The sequence below is a fragment of the Lissotriton helveticus genome, chromosome 3_2 (genome assembly GCF_964261635.1).
Source record: "Lissotriton helveticus chromosome 3_2, aLisHel1.1, whole genome shotgun sequence".
Taxonomy (NCBI): Eukaryota; Metazoa; Chordata; class Amphibia; order Caudata; family Salamandridae; genus Lissotriton; species Lissotriton helveticus.
This window is the reverse complement of record NC_136062.1, coordinates 323,920,988-323,940,126: the sequence shown is the minus strand read 5'-3', so window position 1 is coordinate 323,940,126 and position 19,139 is coordinate 323,920,988. Positions and strand designations below refer to the sequence as shown.

At 42.2% G+C, this 19,139-nt stretch overlaps 1 protein-coding gene across 1 annotated transcript in view; it reads left to right on the top strand.

Annotated features, from left to right (window-relative positions):
* LOC144826313 (sodium-coupled monocarboxylate transporter 2-like) overlaps positions 1-16,623 on the top strand; it is a 717,317-nt gene extending 700,694 nt beyond the window's left edge. The window contains exons 14-15 of the mRNA XM_078684656.1: positions 12,174-12,301; positions 16,034-16,623. Of these exons, the coding sequence (XP_078540782.1) occupies positions 12,174-12,301; positions 16,034-16,204 (299 nt within the window). The 3' untranslated portion in view covers positions 16,205-16,623. The remainder of the gene's footprint in view (positions 1-12,173; positions 12,302-16,033) is intronic.
* The last annotated feature ends 2,516 nt before the right edge of the window (positions 16,624-19,139 follow it).

Here is a 19,139-nt window from a genome sequence, read left to right as displayed (position 1 = left end):
TGGAAGTAAGGATCTCTCCCATTTCCTGATGCCACCAGTTGGGGTGCCAAAAGAAGGTATCTCGCCCAAATAAAAGTACCTCGGTTTTCCCCGTGTTAAACCTCAAACAGTTTGGGACATCCAATGCCCAACATACAGTCCTGAAATCTCATGGCGGTGTCTGATGACTGCATATAGTTGGCAGTTTTACTTTTTTGATCCTCCCAAACAGCCACTTTGACGTATGTGAACTTTGAGTTTTGCCCTGACAGGGATTGTTACTGTTGCCTGACCAGAGTTAATACCAGTCAACCATCAGCCCAATTTCACACAGTGCACTAAAAGGATCATGACTAGGAGGGCCAGAAACAGGGCCATGAAAATGAAGACCTAGGGGAACAGGACTTAGATTATCAAGTAGGGCCGAGCAAGATTACAGGTAGCAGGTCCAAGGTGAAGATGATCAGATGAAAGAAGGCCAACCATAATCTAGAAGACCAAGAGCACTGGACAGTGCTGGCCAGGAGTACCGGGACCAAAATGACCAAGCTCAGAAAGAACCAGACAAGGTGCACTGGGATTAAAAGAAACAGTTTCAATGGCTGCAGTACCAATAAGATTAAGAAGCAAAGGAACAGATCTAGGAGGACTGGGGCAACCCAAACAAGGAGGACACAGAATAAGAGGGCCGGGACACAAGAGGCAAGATGGATCTGCAATACTAGGGTTAGGAGGTTCAGGGTGAGAGAAACCAGGATAAGGTGACCTGGGGCAAGAAAACGGGAAAGTAATATAGCCAGATGGGCCAAGACTGTAAGTAAGTAAGTAAGTAATATTTATTTGTACATGATTAATTAAAATCTTTACAAAAATATAAAATACCAGTAGCAACATTAAAAACCATACTGTAATTAGAATTAAAAAGAATCCTGCATTACTGTGAGCAGATCAGAAAATGTCCTCAGCTGCTAGTGAAGGCCAAGACTGGGCAAACCAAGATGTCCAAGTACAACCTAGAATCACACATACAAGGAGCAGATGGATAAGTACCAGATCCTGGAAGACTATGTATATTAGGAGCATGAGGATTAGTGGACCAGAATAAACAAGGAACACGAGGCGGCCAGTCTCAAGGATCTGTGATAAGAAACACAATAGGGCAGGAGGGGCCACAATGACCAAGACCAACAAGACCAAGACTAGAATGGCTGATGGACTAGGTCCAGGAGAACTAGGCCTTGATAAACTAAACTATAAGGACCAGGACCAAAAGGAAAAGGGCTAATTCGTACAGAGGGCCTGATTCATAAAGAAAAACGTACACTTTTGTGTACGTTTACAATTGTTTGGTATTGACAAAGGGATTTATAAGTATTATCTTTACAAGTGAGGAGTCTCTGTACATTAAAAGATAGGACAGTCCTCCTATCTTTTTATACACGGACACTCTGCACTCATCAGGATACTAGTAGTAAATCCATTTTTTGAATACCAAACAATCATAAACTTACAGAAATGAGTAAGTATACCTTGGTGAATCAGGCCCATAATCTCGAGAAGGACAAGTATTATGAAAAATAAAAAGTTGCAAAACCAGGACCTAGAGTACCAGAGAGGTGAGACCAGGGATGCAGGCAACCTGAGCCAGAAGGAAACATTTTATGAGTACCATGAAACAATGGAGTAGGTGGGGCAGGAAGAGGAATCAGGACATTGAATATCAGGACAACGAGGACTAGTTTGAGGAGGTCAAGGAGGCTCAGGACCAGGGACATCAGAACCGGGATGACCACAGCCTGTAGGCCCACACAACAGGGCTAGGAAAAGTATGGCAGCAAGATGAGGGTGGTCAGGCCTAGGAAGATAAGAGAAAGGAAGACAATCATCAGTTGGAGCAGATAGAGGGGGAGGAGCAAGACCAGCATGAGGAAGATAAGGAGGACCAGAATAACCATAAATAGTAAGTCTAAGAGTCTAGGCCTGGATTTCCAAAAGGACCAGGACCAAAATGAGTCTCAAAGGGACACAGACAAAGAGAACCAAGACCAAAAATACCCATACTATTAGGAGCAGTGTAAGAAGGATTATGACGACAAGGCAGAGGGCCAGGATGATCCAAACCAGGAAGACAAAGACTAAAAGGGCAAGGCCTAAGAGGAACAGAGCAGAAGAGGCCAGGTGGGCTGAGAGGACCAGCAGAACCAGGATCAGATGTACTAGGAATGGGATGAGCAGTGTGCGAAACAACATAATTACCAGGCAAGGGAACTAGAGTCAAAAGGATCAGGAAGAAAGAGGAACAGCTAGTAAAAGAGGGCCTGAAAGGACCAGGGTGGCCAGGAGGACCATAACCAAGCGGATTAGACATACAAAGACCCAAACAAGGATGACAAGAAACATAAGGACAAGTCTAGAGGGCACAAAACCAGGGAGAAAACACAGGCTGTGAAGACCGGGAATAGGAAAACTAGTGTTAAGGAAACCAGATTGAGAGGGAGGAAACCAGGGAGAACAGGACCAGGCAAATCAAAAGGAGATGGCCAGGCACCCAGAGACAGCAAGACAAGAGCTAAGCGGACCAGGGCAAAGTGGATCAGTGGGACCACGAGCAAGGGGAAAAAAGGAAGATCAAATGACAGAGGACCAGGAGTATCAGGGCCTGGAATACCAGAAAAAGGAGGACCAGAATGAGGAGGAAAAGGAGGACTAGGACAAAGAAGGCCAGTATGACAAGAGCCAGGATGAACAAGCAGGATGGCTAAGAACAGATTAACCTGAAGTAGGAGGATCAGAACTAAGTGTACACGTTAGTCAACGGTGGCCGTTCATTTACCTCTGGATCTACGCGAGGCTCTCAATGGCCCACCCCCCAGCACCTCTGAGTTTACTCTGCTATTATAGCATCAAAATCACGGTGGCCAGATGGGGGGAAGATTATGAAATGGGGAAAGTGGGGAAGGAAACCTGTTAAAGAAAGAATAATGTACAAAATAATGCAAAACCACATCCTTTGATCAGCCTTGACATTAATTAATTACAGTGTTATTCCTTCTATGATACAGCTCATAGGATTTTACATATAACATTCATAATGCTGAGGAATTACTCATAAGACTCTTTAATTAGCAAGGGTCTTGTATTACGTAACACAAGTTTTTTTCTTAAAATAATTCACAAGTCTTTTTAATTCAACAAGCATCTTGTATGAAGGTTACAACAGTAAAATAATCATGAGATTCTAAACCAACATCGCACTACTGAAAGAAATATCAACATATGAGAATTACAGAGCACTAGGAATGTGTTATTAAGAATATGCTCTAATAAACATTGCGGCTTACCACCCAGAGAATGACCTGCTCTGAAGTTGTTTTCCAGAGAAGTGATGAAGATGACCTGAGGAGAAAGAAATCCCCACCAGGATCGCTGAAGTGCTGGGGAAGCTGGCTGAATGGAAAAACGGCAGGTGAGCCGGCAAGGAAGTTATGTGCAGCTAAAAGGCTGCTGAATAAGTACTGCGGAAGCCGGCGTACTTGAAGCTGATTGTAAAAAACAAAGGCCCAGCAAGAGGAAACACGAAGAACCTCTGAAACTTACTGCAGGAGCCAAATGCAATGCTGAACTCTGAGGGAGTTGCCCGGCATCAAAGGCCTAGCTGGAATGAACATGAAGGATGGCTAAGGTGAGATAAAAACAAGAAGAATCTCACCAGCTGCATCAGAACAAGGAAACAACCTCCAACCCCAATGGGATCCGGAGAATAGTGAGCAATGGTTCTGGGATGGGCTCCTATATCAAGGAAGGCCATACCTAAGGACACACCCAAGAAGGCTGCCTTCCAAGGCAGCTGGATTGAGGCCTTGCCCAGGGACTCACCCAAGAGGGCTGCATCCCAAGGCAGCTGGATCATGTAGTGTAAAGCTGCAAAGGGAAGAAAAAAGACACAGAAATAAACACTCACACTGCCATAGGAGCCTTAAAAAACTGTCTAGAACAACATATCCACTAACAGGCAGAAGTGCAATAATGCAGTTTACCACAAAGTACTTTTGTGCAAGACCTTTCTTGGGGGTGTACATTGTGGTTGGGATGGGCCTCGAATGCGCGTCGCCATGGTGCTGACAACATTAGTGAAGAAACAGGATGCCAAGGAGCAAGAGGGCCATGGACAAGAGTAGCATGACAAGTTGGAGGATGACCAATAGAACTAGTCAGGGCAGAAGTAGGTAGACTAGGACTATTAAAACCTGTGTCCAGAAGGGGGATGAATAGGTGGACCACAATGATCAAAATATTTAGGACCAGGAATAGGAACACCAGAGGTATCTGAAACAAGGGTACCAAGATCTAAATTTCACGATACAGTTCTTCAGGACCAGTACCCTCAAGAAGCCCACCTTCCAGCAGCTCCGACTCTGTGCTTAAATACACCAGAAGATCAGAGTGGCTAGATAAGGAGAAGCAAATTAGGGAGGGTACTGCAGGGAGGAAGATCTGTAATTAAATAAAATGAATAATGAGTCTCAGTTTCACCACTCTAGTAACCACTTAGCCTATATTAGGTATAGGTGTCTATACATGTTATAGAAGAAGACCAATACCTGTAAATAAAAGAAAGTTGCTTCTGTGTTATTACTTCAATGTCTTAGCAATCCTTTACACATTGGCTTCAGGTTCAAACCATAGTCTTTTTACTTCTAGTGTCACTTTCCTAATGTCAGCTCAAGCTATCCCTATGGTTTTACCTTTGATAAATGTCTCACAAATGTATCTATAGTTTATACTTGTTCAGAACGTATTATGATAATTGTAGGAAGAAAACCAATTGTGGAAACACTCAGGTCTACTACTTTCACATTTTCCATTTGACTCATGACAGTGATGTTGCTCGAAGGTTTTGTGCCCATAGAGATACATTTTCCAACATTGAAAGGACAAGAGGGTTAAGTCACCGCTCCCGACTTGCAGCGCGACCGTGACACAGAAAAACAGGATTGGACTCTCCTACCTGCTTCGTTGTATCCTCCGCTCACCACCGCAGCATGACAGAAATCACTGGCTCCATATCTCGAAGGGGCCGAAAACAGAACGTGCAGCTAATCAAACTCTCGACTCGGCGGTCAAATACTCCGCGACCAGCGGAGGGCAGGGCACTAAAAATAAAGAAATGACTCTGTTATGAGAAGGAGAGAATACAAACAGAAAAAGAGGAATAAGCATTTCCCCATGCTTATTCCTCTGGTGTATTTCTTTGGGTGGGCAGGAATCATGAATAAGTCTGTTGCTATCCAGCAATGTGCTCTCTGCAATGTTCCCTTTTTCTATTTCTGGCATTTGCCTATCATGAATAAGTTTATTGCATTCCAGCAACAGGCTTATGGCAGTGTTCACTGTTTCTGTTTCTAGCATTTGCCTTTGTCCATGCTCAACGCCACAAGGGTGCCAGTAATGGGTGAACCACACGGGCACTAGTCTGCTGCCAGGAAACAGCGGCACATCACCCAAAATGTCCAGGAGCACCTCAGGACACACAGGACACCCATGCAGTAGCAAGCTCGGTAGGATCATGACACTGAAAAGTACCAGGTGGAGCAGAAGGATCAGGACCTGGGGTATGAGGACCAGGCTAGTGAGGATCAGGGGACCAGGACAACCAAAGCCACATGGACCAATGAGACCAGACCAGGACCAAGACAAATGGTCCAAGTCCAAGTGGACCTAATAAGGATGACGACGATAGAGAACAGATCAAGGAGAGTCAGGATGACCCAAAGCAGGAAGACTAAGACTACCAGATCCAGGAGAACTACGATAACAGGGTTAAATGGAGAATGACCAAGTGGTACAACAGGATCAGGGTGAGGATCAATAGTACCAGGATCAGGACGCCCAGAAATGGCTTTTTAAAAAATAGTAAAGAGGAGGGCCAGGAAGATGAGGATCAGGAAGGACCAGACCTAGGAGTTCCAGATTCAGGAATCCAGCACCAGGTGTCCAGAAGCAGTTGGACCAGGATGAGGATCAGGAGGGCCAACATAACCCAGAAAAGGAGGACTTGAAAAAGAACCAGGAGGAGGGCTACCATTAGAAGGTATAAAAGGATCTGAAAGCAGGAGGAACCTATATTACTCTAAGCCACACACATTAGGATTTGTCTTTTGAAACAGTTCCTATTCATGCTTCATATGCTCTCAACCCCTAGAAACACACACCTCTTTAGCACACACAAAGGCTGGCAAATATTTGCTGACGAATCAGAGCATGCAAAAGGAATGGAAAGCATGGACTATTATACTCTGACTACTCTGACTCTGAGTGATGGTTGACACTGGCAGATGATTGCCTAGTACTCTGAAAGTGGATCCAAATGCAGAGGGATTGTACTTGACAGAGGGGTCTAAAGATGGATGAGTGAAAAGAACGGTGGCCTGTGAAGAATGCCAAAAGGATTGAATAACTCAAATGGCTGATTTAAGTAAAAAGGTTAATACCTAACAAAGGAGGTCAAAGGCCTATTGAAATCTGCGTAGTGTAGAACAGGATCACAAGAAGGCTATGATTAGCAGAATTAGGGCAAGGGATGCTCCAGATAGATAGTCTCAGATGGTTCAAAGAGGGATTCTGAGTAAGAAAGACCACTGATATCACTGGGAACCAATGTCAGCAGCGATCATCTCTGCAGAAGAGGAAGGGTCTGTAAAACGTAAGTACTAGATGATGAGTGGTTGTGAGGAGATGCCCTTTTTTACAGGCTCTCCTCCCACTTTTTGATTTACTGTTGCTGGATTTAATTCTGGTGTAATGACTTTGTAATGCACTGGGCCTTACTGGTCAGAACACTAAAAACCCAACATTGTCATTTTTACTGTGTGAAGGCTAGAAGTTCCATTAGTGAGTAAGGAGTTACACACTGAAAACTCTGCTGTGCTAACTTGTAAGTGGAACTACTAAGGTTGGTACATTAAGGTATCAAAATAATAGGTGCAATAAACGCTACTTGATGATGAAGTTGAATGTAATATAACTATTTTGCAAAAAGCAACTTTAGAAGGTTGCCATTTTATTGCCCAACATATTCTGACAGCCGTTACACTTAGCCAAAGATGCTATTTCAAGGCAGCCTACTGGCTTCCTTGGGGAAGATATGAACGATCCCCAGGTAGGGTAACAAAAGACCTGCCACAAAAAGAGGTCTGATCTACTCCTGGCAGGGTGGCCAGAATGGGTGTGAGCCCAAATGGTTACATTCTAAGGAGACGCCACCATCGAAGGGCAAATGCATGACACACTAAGGGAGGCTTCTTCTTTGGTTTCTGAAGACTTGGAGCTCTTTTGAACTGAGAGGGAAAAGTTGTTGTTAGACCAGTTTTTCAAGGGGAGTGTATCCCCCTGGTAGCCAAACCTCTTGGTTGGGCTAGGGTGCTTCACACACTAATAGAAGGAACAGCAATTGTTGGAGTGGGCAGAGCCTTACATTCTGTACTACCTAGATACCACACTTCACAGGAAGTTGTCATCAGGCAGGAGGGGAGTTAGCAGCCCTTGGCCTAGTTAGATGCCATATTCCCCTTTGCTCATATTGGGCATACAAGTGGAACCCCTGACACCCAGACCTCATGTCATCTCTGTCTTGGAAGAAGGACCAAGGAAGGACTGCTCTGATGCTACCTGGACCCAGCAAGGAGTGGCTGCACTATAGACTAGACTGCACCTACTGCCACTTTGGCTCACAAAGAGAGGACTGTGCCTGTGGTAGTCTTGCTCAAGCAAAAGTGGCTGACAAGCACCAGACTTAAGGAGTCACTCCAAGACTCAGTTGGCTGACTCTCTGTTACAGCCAGAGGGAGATACAAGCTGAGACATTTACCTTTGAAGAATTCATTATCCAGAATCACCTGCCTGCTATTGAATGCCTAGTCGTTGGAGTGCAGTTTGGTTGCTCAGTATGGATGTTACTGTAAGTTAAAGGAAACCTATGGTTTTGCTGTATCCAGAGACAAATAGAGCAGAAGCAGCTGGTTTTGTTCTGGCCTACACCATGACTTCATGGGATATCAGTCGCCACTGCCAAAGTAGCCCCATCAAGTTTGTGGACCAAGCAATGGCCACAGGAAAACCTCCAACACTACCTAAGCATGCTTGAACATCTACAGCACCCTGTATCACTTGCACCAAGACCACACCATTGACTTCTATGGCGGTACAGCCATAGACCTTGGTTGTGAATTTAGAGACTCGTTTAACTGCAAGGCAACTGTTAACTGGACCTTGTGGGTCCCTGCTACTGGCGCTCTGTCTGTGTTGGTCCCAAGAGTGACTTAACATCCATTTTAAAGCTATCTGTTGTGGCTAACTCTAAACCATGAGTTGCTTTAGATTACAATAATGTATTGTCTTTCATGAAAAGCTTTGATTTATTGTAGCTTTGAAAATTCATATCTCTGGAACCCTTTGGTGTACTTTTGTCAATTAGGTGTCTTCTTAAGATACAATTACAAACAATTTTTTTAAATTGGTGTCTTATTTGTATTGTGTTGAGTTTTCTTCTTATTCATGTTTTTAAGTTCTGCTAAATGCTCTAAACGTATTCGTTTGATAAAACCTGACGGATATTAGCTACAGCTTCCCAGGAAGCTAAGGGGTTACAAACAAAACTGCCTGGACCTGATACAGAAATGTGACTTTATGAAACGGTAAGGTTGCACAATGACACTATATAATAAACCACTTTCCTCACAGTGGTGGAGATGCATATGTGGCATAATTGTTTGGAAGGTCAGCAAAGAGGCAATAAGTGTCACGACTGGTGGAGTAAATTGTGTGACTCCCAAACCTTTGAGTAGACAATCCATGTGTTTGTATTTGCAGTGGATATGTAGCAAGTATGTAGTAGTAAGACTCCTTGTGTGGTGAAAATGTAAGTGCATTGACCAGTATGATGCATTTTGCATGATGAGATGGAGATTAGATACCCTTTTCTTAGATAGAAGAAGTGTATTGACTGCATCCCTGTGGCTGGAGGATGAAGAACCAGACATTGAAGTGATGAAAAATGGATAAAAGGCTTCACACAGACATTCTATGTGTTCCTTGTTAGTAAATGGTTGTTGATTAGTTATTCCTGAGTGATGATGTAGGTTAGGTGTTAGGGATGGTAGAAGTGAGGGTTAGGTCAGAGGTTTCTCTTCTTTAAGGTAACAAATGGCCTGATTTAGATATTGGAGGAGATTGTATTTTGCAGATGCAATGAAGTATCCTCTTCACCAAACTGAAGGTCCGCCCGCCCACCTCAATTAGAGTTTAATTTTGCACAGTGTTCCGAAGTTTGATGATGAAAGAACAGTGAATTACCTCTAGAGAATGACTATCTCAAACACACAAAACGTACATCTGCCACTAGGTCACTTTTTGTTGGGGTTGCTCAGTGACAAGACTTGAATCCTAAATTTAGAAAATAAAAATCTATTCTAGGTTGTCAAAGCATATTCCAAGTAAATTTCAGTATCTTCAAGGATTTGGGGGAATGATATCAGAACAGGTTGCCATGCATCTAATATCAGCAGAATGTTATGTTTTCTTTAACAATTGTAACTTGTAAAGAGCAGGTTATGCACAGTTTATAAGACAATTTGGTAAGCTTTGTTGACTACTACGATGCTTTCCTATGGCTTCCGTCCCCTTTCTCTCACTGACTCTGGACGTGATTCAGGGCAGCTGGAAGGAAAAACAATTTGGATAATTGACAAATAGGCATCTCAATGGCACCCCCCATAGCAAATTTGGAAATTTTGATAGAGAGGATTTTACTACTGACCCAGATTTAACAATATACAGTAATTCCTTCAAACGTCCTGGGCGGGCCTCTTAAGACTCATACTGATGAGTGTGCTGCTCCATCTGTGTTTAGGGCTGAGGGAGCTGACAACATGACCAGTCCACTCTACTACCCCCCACATAGCTCATGGGATCCAATAAATACTAAAACCATTGGTGCTCATCTGCTACTCCAATATTCAGGTATGGTGAGTCTAAACTAAGATGTATAGTACTAGTACTGTACTTTTGGCCTGACCATCCTCATTCAATCATGTCCTATTTGATAATAGGGACATGCATAGAGCTAACCTTGGTTCATGCAACTGTCGGGAGCAAAATGCTGTTTGTATATGATAAAATTCAGCTTTGGAAATCTGTCTTTTTAAAAGAGCATTATATAACTATGTACTGTAATAAGGTGCCCAGGATATCTGTCCCGTTCATGATGGGGTACTCATTATCCAAGCTCTTTGTGACATTAGTATGTCATAGTCCCTTCCTATACTACATTCTCTTTTGCATTCTCAAAATCCTTTAACAGTTATTTTTGTAATAATTATAAAAATGCATGTTGTTGGATTTAGCCCTCTCTGCATTGTCACTCCAAACATTTTGCCTTCAACCTTTGTTTGCTGAGCCCGTTTTTCTTGACCGTAGGACTCTGCAAACTTCACCACTACTAACCAGTTCTAATGTGCGTGCCCTCTCTTTTTTAAAGATGGTGAAATTGACTTACACCAATTGAAACATGTAATTTACATCTCTAGTAAAGTGATATTACATGTACCCAAGCCTGTAAATTAAATACTACTAGTGGCCTGCAGCACACATTGTACCACCCACTCAAGTAGTATTTTCAAAAATGTCTTACGTCTACCATTGCAGCCTGTATGCTGTTTTAAACTGCCATTTTGACCTGGCAAGATAACCTCTTTGCTAGGCCACAGCCTTCCTTTTTAAAATATATGTCACCCCGAGAGTAGAATCTAAACAGCCATTAGTGCAGTGTGCACTGTATTTAAGAAGTTGGACATGTACTTTTAAATTTTACACGTTCTGGAAGTGAAACACTCCTTGTTTTTGTTTTTCATTATGGCAAGGCCTACCTCTCTTGTAGGAGAACACAGGGTTACAATATTATATCTAAGTCTTTACTAAGTTGTAATGTAAAACCATCTACCATATTTCATTGTAAAGAAGGATTTTAAGTCACAAACCTGCAAATTACACTTTAAGATTTTCCAGGGTCAAATAACTAGGTGCAGTTGATAGTTGGCCTTTGTATATCCCTCCCAAACAGTGATACAAAGGAGGACTAGGTGTTGTTGGGATAGGCCATTTTGTCAGTGTAGGAGGTGCTGACCTGTCACCTACCACACTTGCACTTCGTCAGCACACTCACAAAGGACTTCTCATAGTAGTCTATTGTCACCACAGACCCATCCGAGCCAGGAAAGGAAGGAAATTCCAGAACCAGACGTCTAGACATTTCTCCCACTTCATGGCTGGTACCTGGTATAAATACTGGACCCTTCTACCAATTCTTCAAAACAGTCCTGGACCTGTGGGCTCTACAGAAGTACTGTCTAGGTGCTTGAGGAGTGCCTGCTGCCTGAGAACTGCTCAGCTGCACGAGGCCTGCCTTCATTGGAACTGACACAGGACACTGCACCGTGTCCCTGGACCTTGCATCGCAGCTCCTGATCAGCTGCTTAAGAAGCACTAATGCAGCATAACACATCTTGGTGCAAGTCTCTGAAACGCAGAACCTATAACTTCATCAACCCAACACAGCATAATTGATCTTGATACGGAATCATGTATCGTAGTTTCTGTTCAAAGGCTCCTCAACATAGCGTATGTGCAGCCCAGCACAGACTTCACATCTTGATTACTAGGACACAAGGTACTGTCTCAGTGGACCAAACTCAGTCTTGTACCTGCTCTCCACCTGAACTTGTGACTCCGTCCAGGTTCAGTGCAGCCAGATAACCATAATTAGGACTATTTGCTTATAGGCACTATATCTTCTTAAATCTTGAAATTCAATATTTACAATTCTACTGATTGGATTTTCGTCATTTTGGTGTCATTTTATTTATTAACATTCACTCTATTTCTCTAAATTGGTGTTTTACTTTATTATTGCTAGAGTACTGCATAAATACTTCACAATTTGCCTCAACGTTATGCCTGATTGCTTTTGTGCCAAGCTGCCAGAGCGTTAAGCACAGGTTTATTTAATGACGTTTTGTGGTTCACCATGAGAAGGATTGTGACTGTTGCTTGAGAAAGGCTTACAGCCCCCTCAGTCAACAATCAAATGGCTCACACCTGCTCTGACCATCAATGCCTAAAAACATGTTTTAACTCCTCAGGTTACCAGCGACCAGAAGATGTAGAGCCTTTGCTAATTCGACCGGTGTGCAATATTTTGTGGTTCTGGTCTCCGAAGATGAAAACACTATGCTGGTGTGGTGTGCAACATGACAGAGAAGATATCCATGTGAGTATCTTTTGTAAAATGTGCTCTGTGGAAGGAAAATGTTTTGCTAATAGGAATAGTGCAATTATGTAATGTAATGTAATGTATGTATACTTGTAAAGCGCACTGTTACCTCGTTACGTGGCGTCCTGGCGCTGTATACCGCTGGGGAACCCGTCCTGGCTTTCCCTGTGAGAGGGCACCCCAAGGTGAAGCCAGGCATCCCCGGCGTTGCTGGGGACGTTGTGGAGATTAAGCAAGCTATTGCCCAGAGTTGCAGAGTGGGACCCATGGTTAGCGTAGGCACCTATGCGAGAATTATCGAGTCCGCGGATATGCACTCGTGTCATAGCTTGAACTTGACAGGTCTCTTTCTTGAACATTGCAATCTCCTCGTGAGTAGACCAGAAAGCTATGCCTCTTGAAATCCAACCCATATCCTCTTAATTAGCTGATATTTTCTGTTTAAGGAAGAAGAAACCTAAATATGTAAGCGATGACTTAAAATAATTTTCAGCATGCCAGAGGACCACTATATGACCTCAACATGCTTAAATTGCCAGCAAATACTCCCAGTTATCTCAGTCATAATTAACAGAATTTCCACCAATAACTAAGGAAATATTAGAATGTAGTGATGCCTGAGAGGCAACAGCCATCAGGCATGGAATATTAAAGAAAAGATCTAAAAACTCTACTCATTACACCGGCAACAAGAAAAAAAATTAAGTAACCTTTTGTTCCTCTAAAAATCTACATGACACCCTTGTATCCAAACCTAATATCCAAAGACAAATTCCAGCCTCAAAACGCAAACCACAGACTTGCACGTTGAAAACTGTCTGATAGGACCAATTAACAAAAGGCCTATAAATACAGCTAGCATAAAGTAAATATATTTTCTAAATTCTCAGATCAAATTACTAGCATTAGGTAAATTCACAGATTCTGCATTAAGATCCTAAGAAATTGTGGCCTCGTTTTAAACCCCACTCATTAAGTATTGTTTAAGATACACATATTTAACCAAAATCCTGCAATTTAAAATATTAATTTACCCCGACAAGATTCATATGTGCCAACTGTGATGTTGCTCAATGAAATTTAATGAAATTATGCACCTCAGAGAAGAAAGCGATTTGTAAAACTAAGAATCCTGATAGTGGCATATCTGCAGCTTTGAATTACTGTGAAGGTATGCTACCCACCACAAACATAATTGCAGCCATACCTTGAACTAATATCTTGCAATATGCTGCTCAGTCAATTAAACAACATCGGTCATCATGGCTGCAATATCAAAGGAAGTAGAATACAATACCACATATAGGGATACAATAATTAATTTAGTGTACAGTACAACAAAATGTTGTGGTGTTGGACTTGTAACTGGAAAGATTAACAGCAGGGAAACCAGCTACCCTAAATGTCTTCTGGACATTCTTGATGAATTTAGTGGAATGGCCTGCTCATACAGCCAGTGAATCAGACTTTTGACATTGATTTATTGCAAATAATCACACATCTCACATTCAAGATTCATCATTCATGGACCGATAACGCTTTGATTACACTCCAACATATCTAGGACACCATTTTCTGAAAACAGAACCTGTGATGTGCAAATACTATCATGCATATGAATGTAGCTTGAATTTCATAGAATTGTGAGTCTAGCGTCACTATGTTTCTACTCCTAAAAGGTGCTCTCAAGCAAAAAAGAACTTAAAAAAAACCCTGCACAATTTGCAGAGTAGGACCACTAGCAAAAAAAAAGGAAATCATAAAGATAAGAAAGTCAAACAAATGAATTCTTAAGTTAACAAATTAAAAATAAAAACTGGACAGCTAGAGCCTTATAGGTAAATGATACAAATCTAAATTTGACAAGGGGGATTACTAGAAGTTATTCCCTAGGACGATTCAAAAGCAGCAAAACCTCAGAGACCCATGCATGGTTACAAATAGCTAGACCATCAACAAACGAATATGCCAGAAAATGGCTAACATTTCCCTTTCAGAGGTTTTAGGACTGGAATATAGCGGATTATCAAATGGATCTGGTTTCTGATAAGAGGTTCTAATCCAGCTCAAAAAGTGAGGAACCTGGACATATTAACTGATAAATGTAGAGGAAGAAGAAGGGAACTGCTTTCCATTCATCCAAGTTTCCCTGTCCCAAAAATTTACAATTGCTGCACAAACCTATCCAAAAGGCAGTGCAGCTCTGTAAATGGTCAAATTCTAGCAAAGCATCAGTGAGTGACAGGAGAGGTAGCTGGTTTGTGGAGTACCATTGAGTTAGTCCAATAGAAACAGGGATGTTGTTCCAGATCTTCAGTGCATGGATAGAAAAGAGCTCGCTGCCTTGTTTTTTTTCTTCCACTTCTTACTCTACAGTCTGATGGTGCTCTGGCTGTGAGTTTAGCCAGAGGCATCAGAGATGGTGAGCTTGTCTGTAAGATAAGCAGTGTGTTAGTCCTAATGGTTTTAAAGTATACACTATCTTGGCTATCATGCTGATACGTGTAGAGGGCTCATTAAGTATGGAAGGACCCTCTTTTTTGAATGATATTTTACCACTGATGTAGTGTGCAACTTAAATGCTTGCTGTTTTAAAACACGTTTAGATAATCCGTTATATACTTATATTGTGACTGTCTCACTCACTTGGAGATATGGGCCCCTAAAATCAAAACCAACCTCAATTGGGCTCGTTTCAAAATTGATTCCAATCAGACCTGCAATCTTTCCAAATTAGACCTTTGGATTCATTTGTTTCAGCAAAGCTGTGTTATAAAGCGTCAATGAATAATTTACTTGGTGCTATTATGTAGATATTAACAAACTAGGAACCTGATGTACAAAACGACCTCCAGGTCACAAAAAGAATGCAGTTCTTTAAATCACAGAGTTGATTTTTTTATAAGGTACTAAGGGAATGTTGTCATTGATTCGGTAAGTGCTAAACGAATCGCAAAATGAGTTTAGAAATTCATTCCGAATTGCAATTCAAAAGAAGCATGTTTGGAGCGGCCCTTTATAAGTGCATTTCTGAATGCTATGAATCAATTGGTTTGCGACCACAATTTCAGTTGCAAACCATTGATAGCATATTGATCAATCAAATTGCTTTTACAAAAAGTTTGTTTGGGAGTGGGTAGTCTTATCTTTTAAACAAAAAGTTTTTTTTTTTCGGAAGACCCAGACATGAATATTGAGATGCATAGGTTGGTTTGCAAAATAAGAAAAGATTTGCAAAAACTTGGATGGGCAACTTGTGGCCACGTTTTGCAAATCGATGTGTGGCACATCAGCCCTAGATGCTTTTGCATGAGTGGTTAAGTAGGTGCATGCACATTTTCAATTCCCATAGGTGTGGATTGCAAGACAAAATGATCTGAGGTTAGATTCACTGTGTGTTTTAGCCATAATGATGTTATTTAAAGGTGAACATGTGTTTACAATATTATAGTATAGAAAGATATACTTCTTTATATAGCAATACTGTTTACATTGTGATGACTTCGTAGATGCTTTTCTGTATTTATTTGCAGTATTTATAATGCAAATATTTTAATCCATATGAGCTATGACTCTAGAGAAGTTGATCCATTTTTTGTGGAAGTCAGTGGCTGAACGGACTGCATTCTGGGAGCGTTTGCAAACATCTTAATGCACTTATAAACTCGAGCAATAATGTGGCTTGGTTGTTTTTGAGATATCTCAACTAATTGTGACACTTTTTTACAGGAGAAAAATGATGACATAGCATTTCAGATGGATATTACAGATAAACCTGGAAAAGAACACGTATCCCGAAATGGACTCAACAATCAAATTGACCAGGGAAATCAAATTAGTTTGAGCGGCGAGAAAAATGCATACATTAACAAGGGTTTTGATATAGAATCCTATTTTTAAATTAGCAGAATGTTAAACACAATATTTGTCTTTGACCTGTTGGTTGAACGTGTGACCTTCTGCAATAGACAGCAATTTTTTTTTATTGCAGACCACCTCAACAGAAATGTTTAAACGCCTTCGTTTTTCCATAATTCAAGACTGTTTAGATTGTGGTACTTATGCCTAGACACTCGTGGTCGTAAATTGGTGGTTAATTAAACCAAACATGTAACACAGAATAACAATGCATTTATGAGCCTATATTAATAGTGAATATTATGTATGTTTATATAAATTATTATTTTTAGGAACGTTTGTTTTTCATTTGTACTCAACACAACATTGACTATATCTTTCCAAAGTTTTGTACAATGGAAATATACGGAATTGCAAGGAGATGGCTTGCTTGGGATTTCTCAAATGCTATTTTGTGTGAGTGGTGCAGTAGATATTTTTAGTATTTAAATAAAACTCAGCCAGAAAATAAGTGAGGTATTTCCATAGCATATAGACCACGAGATGATAGTGGAGCAATGGTCAGTGGGATGAGGGAGCATCAGCACCACCCCCCACCCACTATGAGCCTCACAGGAAAAATCAAATGGCAATGAAAATATTTCATTGCCATTGTATTTTTCCATTGTGCGCACTCACCGCACTGCAGCAGCCTGAGCCTATAGACATGATGGGGGCGTGCCCTCTGTTGCCCATTGGCAGCAAAGGACGGAAGCAGTGGCTGGCTGGATGCTCCAAAGTGCGCATGTTACTTTGAGTGGCATGCTCACTTTAAAGCTCTCGACCTAGCTGTCTTAGAAGTCTCGGGTGGAGACTGAGCACAGGCCTACTGGGCCTGAAGGAGTATGAAGCCAGTCCGCCCCATCCAATCCGGAACTGCTATCACAGCATGAGAGCAGTTGCACGGTTGGATATGGGAATTGGCTGGGCCCATGCTGGAGAAGAAGATCAGAAAGAGCGAGGAAGTGCAAGTCAGGTAAGTTATTCTTTTTTCTTTTCCTCCTGTCCTCTCTTCTCTCCCTCCCCATCTCCACTCGGTGGTTCGCCCTTCCTCCCAGTCCCCATAACTGGCAGCCACCTCTGGCAATTGGGTATTTCAAAGTCTCACTGAAGTAAAACTACTTCTCCCTTTCTGCAAATAGGCACCCAAAGTTCATGACAGGGACAGTGGCCTAGACCTAGAAGAATCCAACTGGGAAATTGTGATACATTCAGAACAGAGACGTTCTGGCTTCTCAAGTCGACCCCATGTATCCTACGTCACCCAGGTGTAACTACTGACAAAAGCTGAACACTTAAAGTCAGCATGTGAGCAAGGTAGACCAGAGAGTCTTTTGATCAGTACAATGCACAAGTGGAAGGGATGCATGATATAAGAGAGTGGCGTTGATCGCTATGGGACGACAATGAAAAGTTTCTACAGCATATGATTATTGTGCACAATAAACCAGCTACTACACAGATATGAAGCTAACGCTTGTTGCAATGACAAGCATTAGTTTCATTACTGGGCAGACAGAAATCACAAACAAAGTCTGCAGACCATTCAGATGTGAATATGGAATCTGTGATGGATGCTGAGGTTTTAGGATCGGATGACGTTGCTGGAGGTTGCTACTGGAGTAGTGAAGTCCATGATGATTGCCAAAATGTCTTTGCTGCTATTCCAGCCGTTGTTGGTACTGTCAGCTAGGGTTTTTTTCTCAGGTTCCCGGATTTGCTGGTGGTAGTACCCCTGCGTAGATTTGAAAATGTCCTTTATCAGTTGTTCCTCACTTGCCCTCCATCTCTGTTTTTGTTGTTCACAGTGCCAGTCAGACATTCTGAGTTCCTCCTTGTACCAGCTGACTTGCGTTTATGTTTTTGCCACATAGCTTCATTTCCGAGAGGCCAGGGCACAATGCAGGTAGCAGTCCAATCATTAAAGTTATTGATGTCGCTGCCTTGGTGGTCTGTGTACTCTGGTTGGATTCATTGGAAGGGAAGCCCAATTCACCTCTCATATGTTGTTCCAGTATCAGCAGTTAGGATCTGTCCTGGTGAACTTTCAGTGGTGGGGAATGTCAATTCAGAAACTGATAATGGCATGTCCAGCCCTGGTGAAAGAGGTGGGTTTGTTCATCATGATGTTGTTGAATGAGGTAAAAACATAGTCCAGGATGTGTTCATCAGCTGAGATTTGTTGGGTGGGTCAGAGTTTATTTATGGTTTCGAGAAGTGCAACTGAGTTGGGGTTGGCCAGGTCTTCTAGGTGACAGTTAAAGTTTCCTAGCAGGATGTAGAAACTGGTTTCAATGGCTAGTGGTGACAGAGTCTGAAATAATGCTGGTGAAGTTGGCTCAGAGTTCTGGGGGTCAGTAGATCAGAGTTCTGCTCAGGGTGAAGTTGGTTATGATGTGTACCTTGAAATTGAGGTGTGCCATGTAGTTGGTTCCGGTTAATGAGTTGGCACGGCAGCTGATTCTGTTCTAGAAAATGGTGTTTCTTCCTCTGGGTCTGTGTTGGTGGTCCCACCGGTGAGGTGATGTCTGGTGTTGATGGTGGGGTCAGCTATGTTTCGATGAGGAAAAGGAGGTCCGGTGCGGCATTGCCCAGAAGGTTCCAGATCTCTGTTGCATGTGTGCTGAGTGAGCGGATTTTGAGGACAATATATGAAATTGAGAAGTGCAGTGTGTTAGGTGTTGTTGGTGTGGTTGCGGCAAGTGTAGGTGCAGTGAGTATTGTGGTGCAGGTGACGTGTCAGAAGATGCAGGTGAAAGCTCCTCCACTGTTGTGTGGTGCAGGCAGTGGTGACTGAGGTTGAGGCTGTGTAGGAGTGCAGAGGGTTAGTGGTGGGCAGGGGTAGGACTAGAATTTTAGTGTTGAGAAAGGGACAGGGTGCAGAGGATGGGAACAGCAAAAACAGTGCAGCAATGGGAAGAAAAGTGTTTGAAAAAAG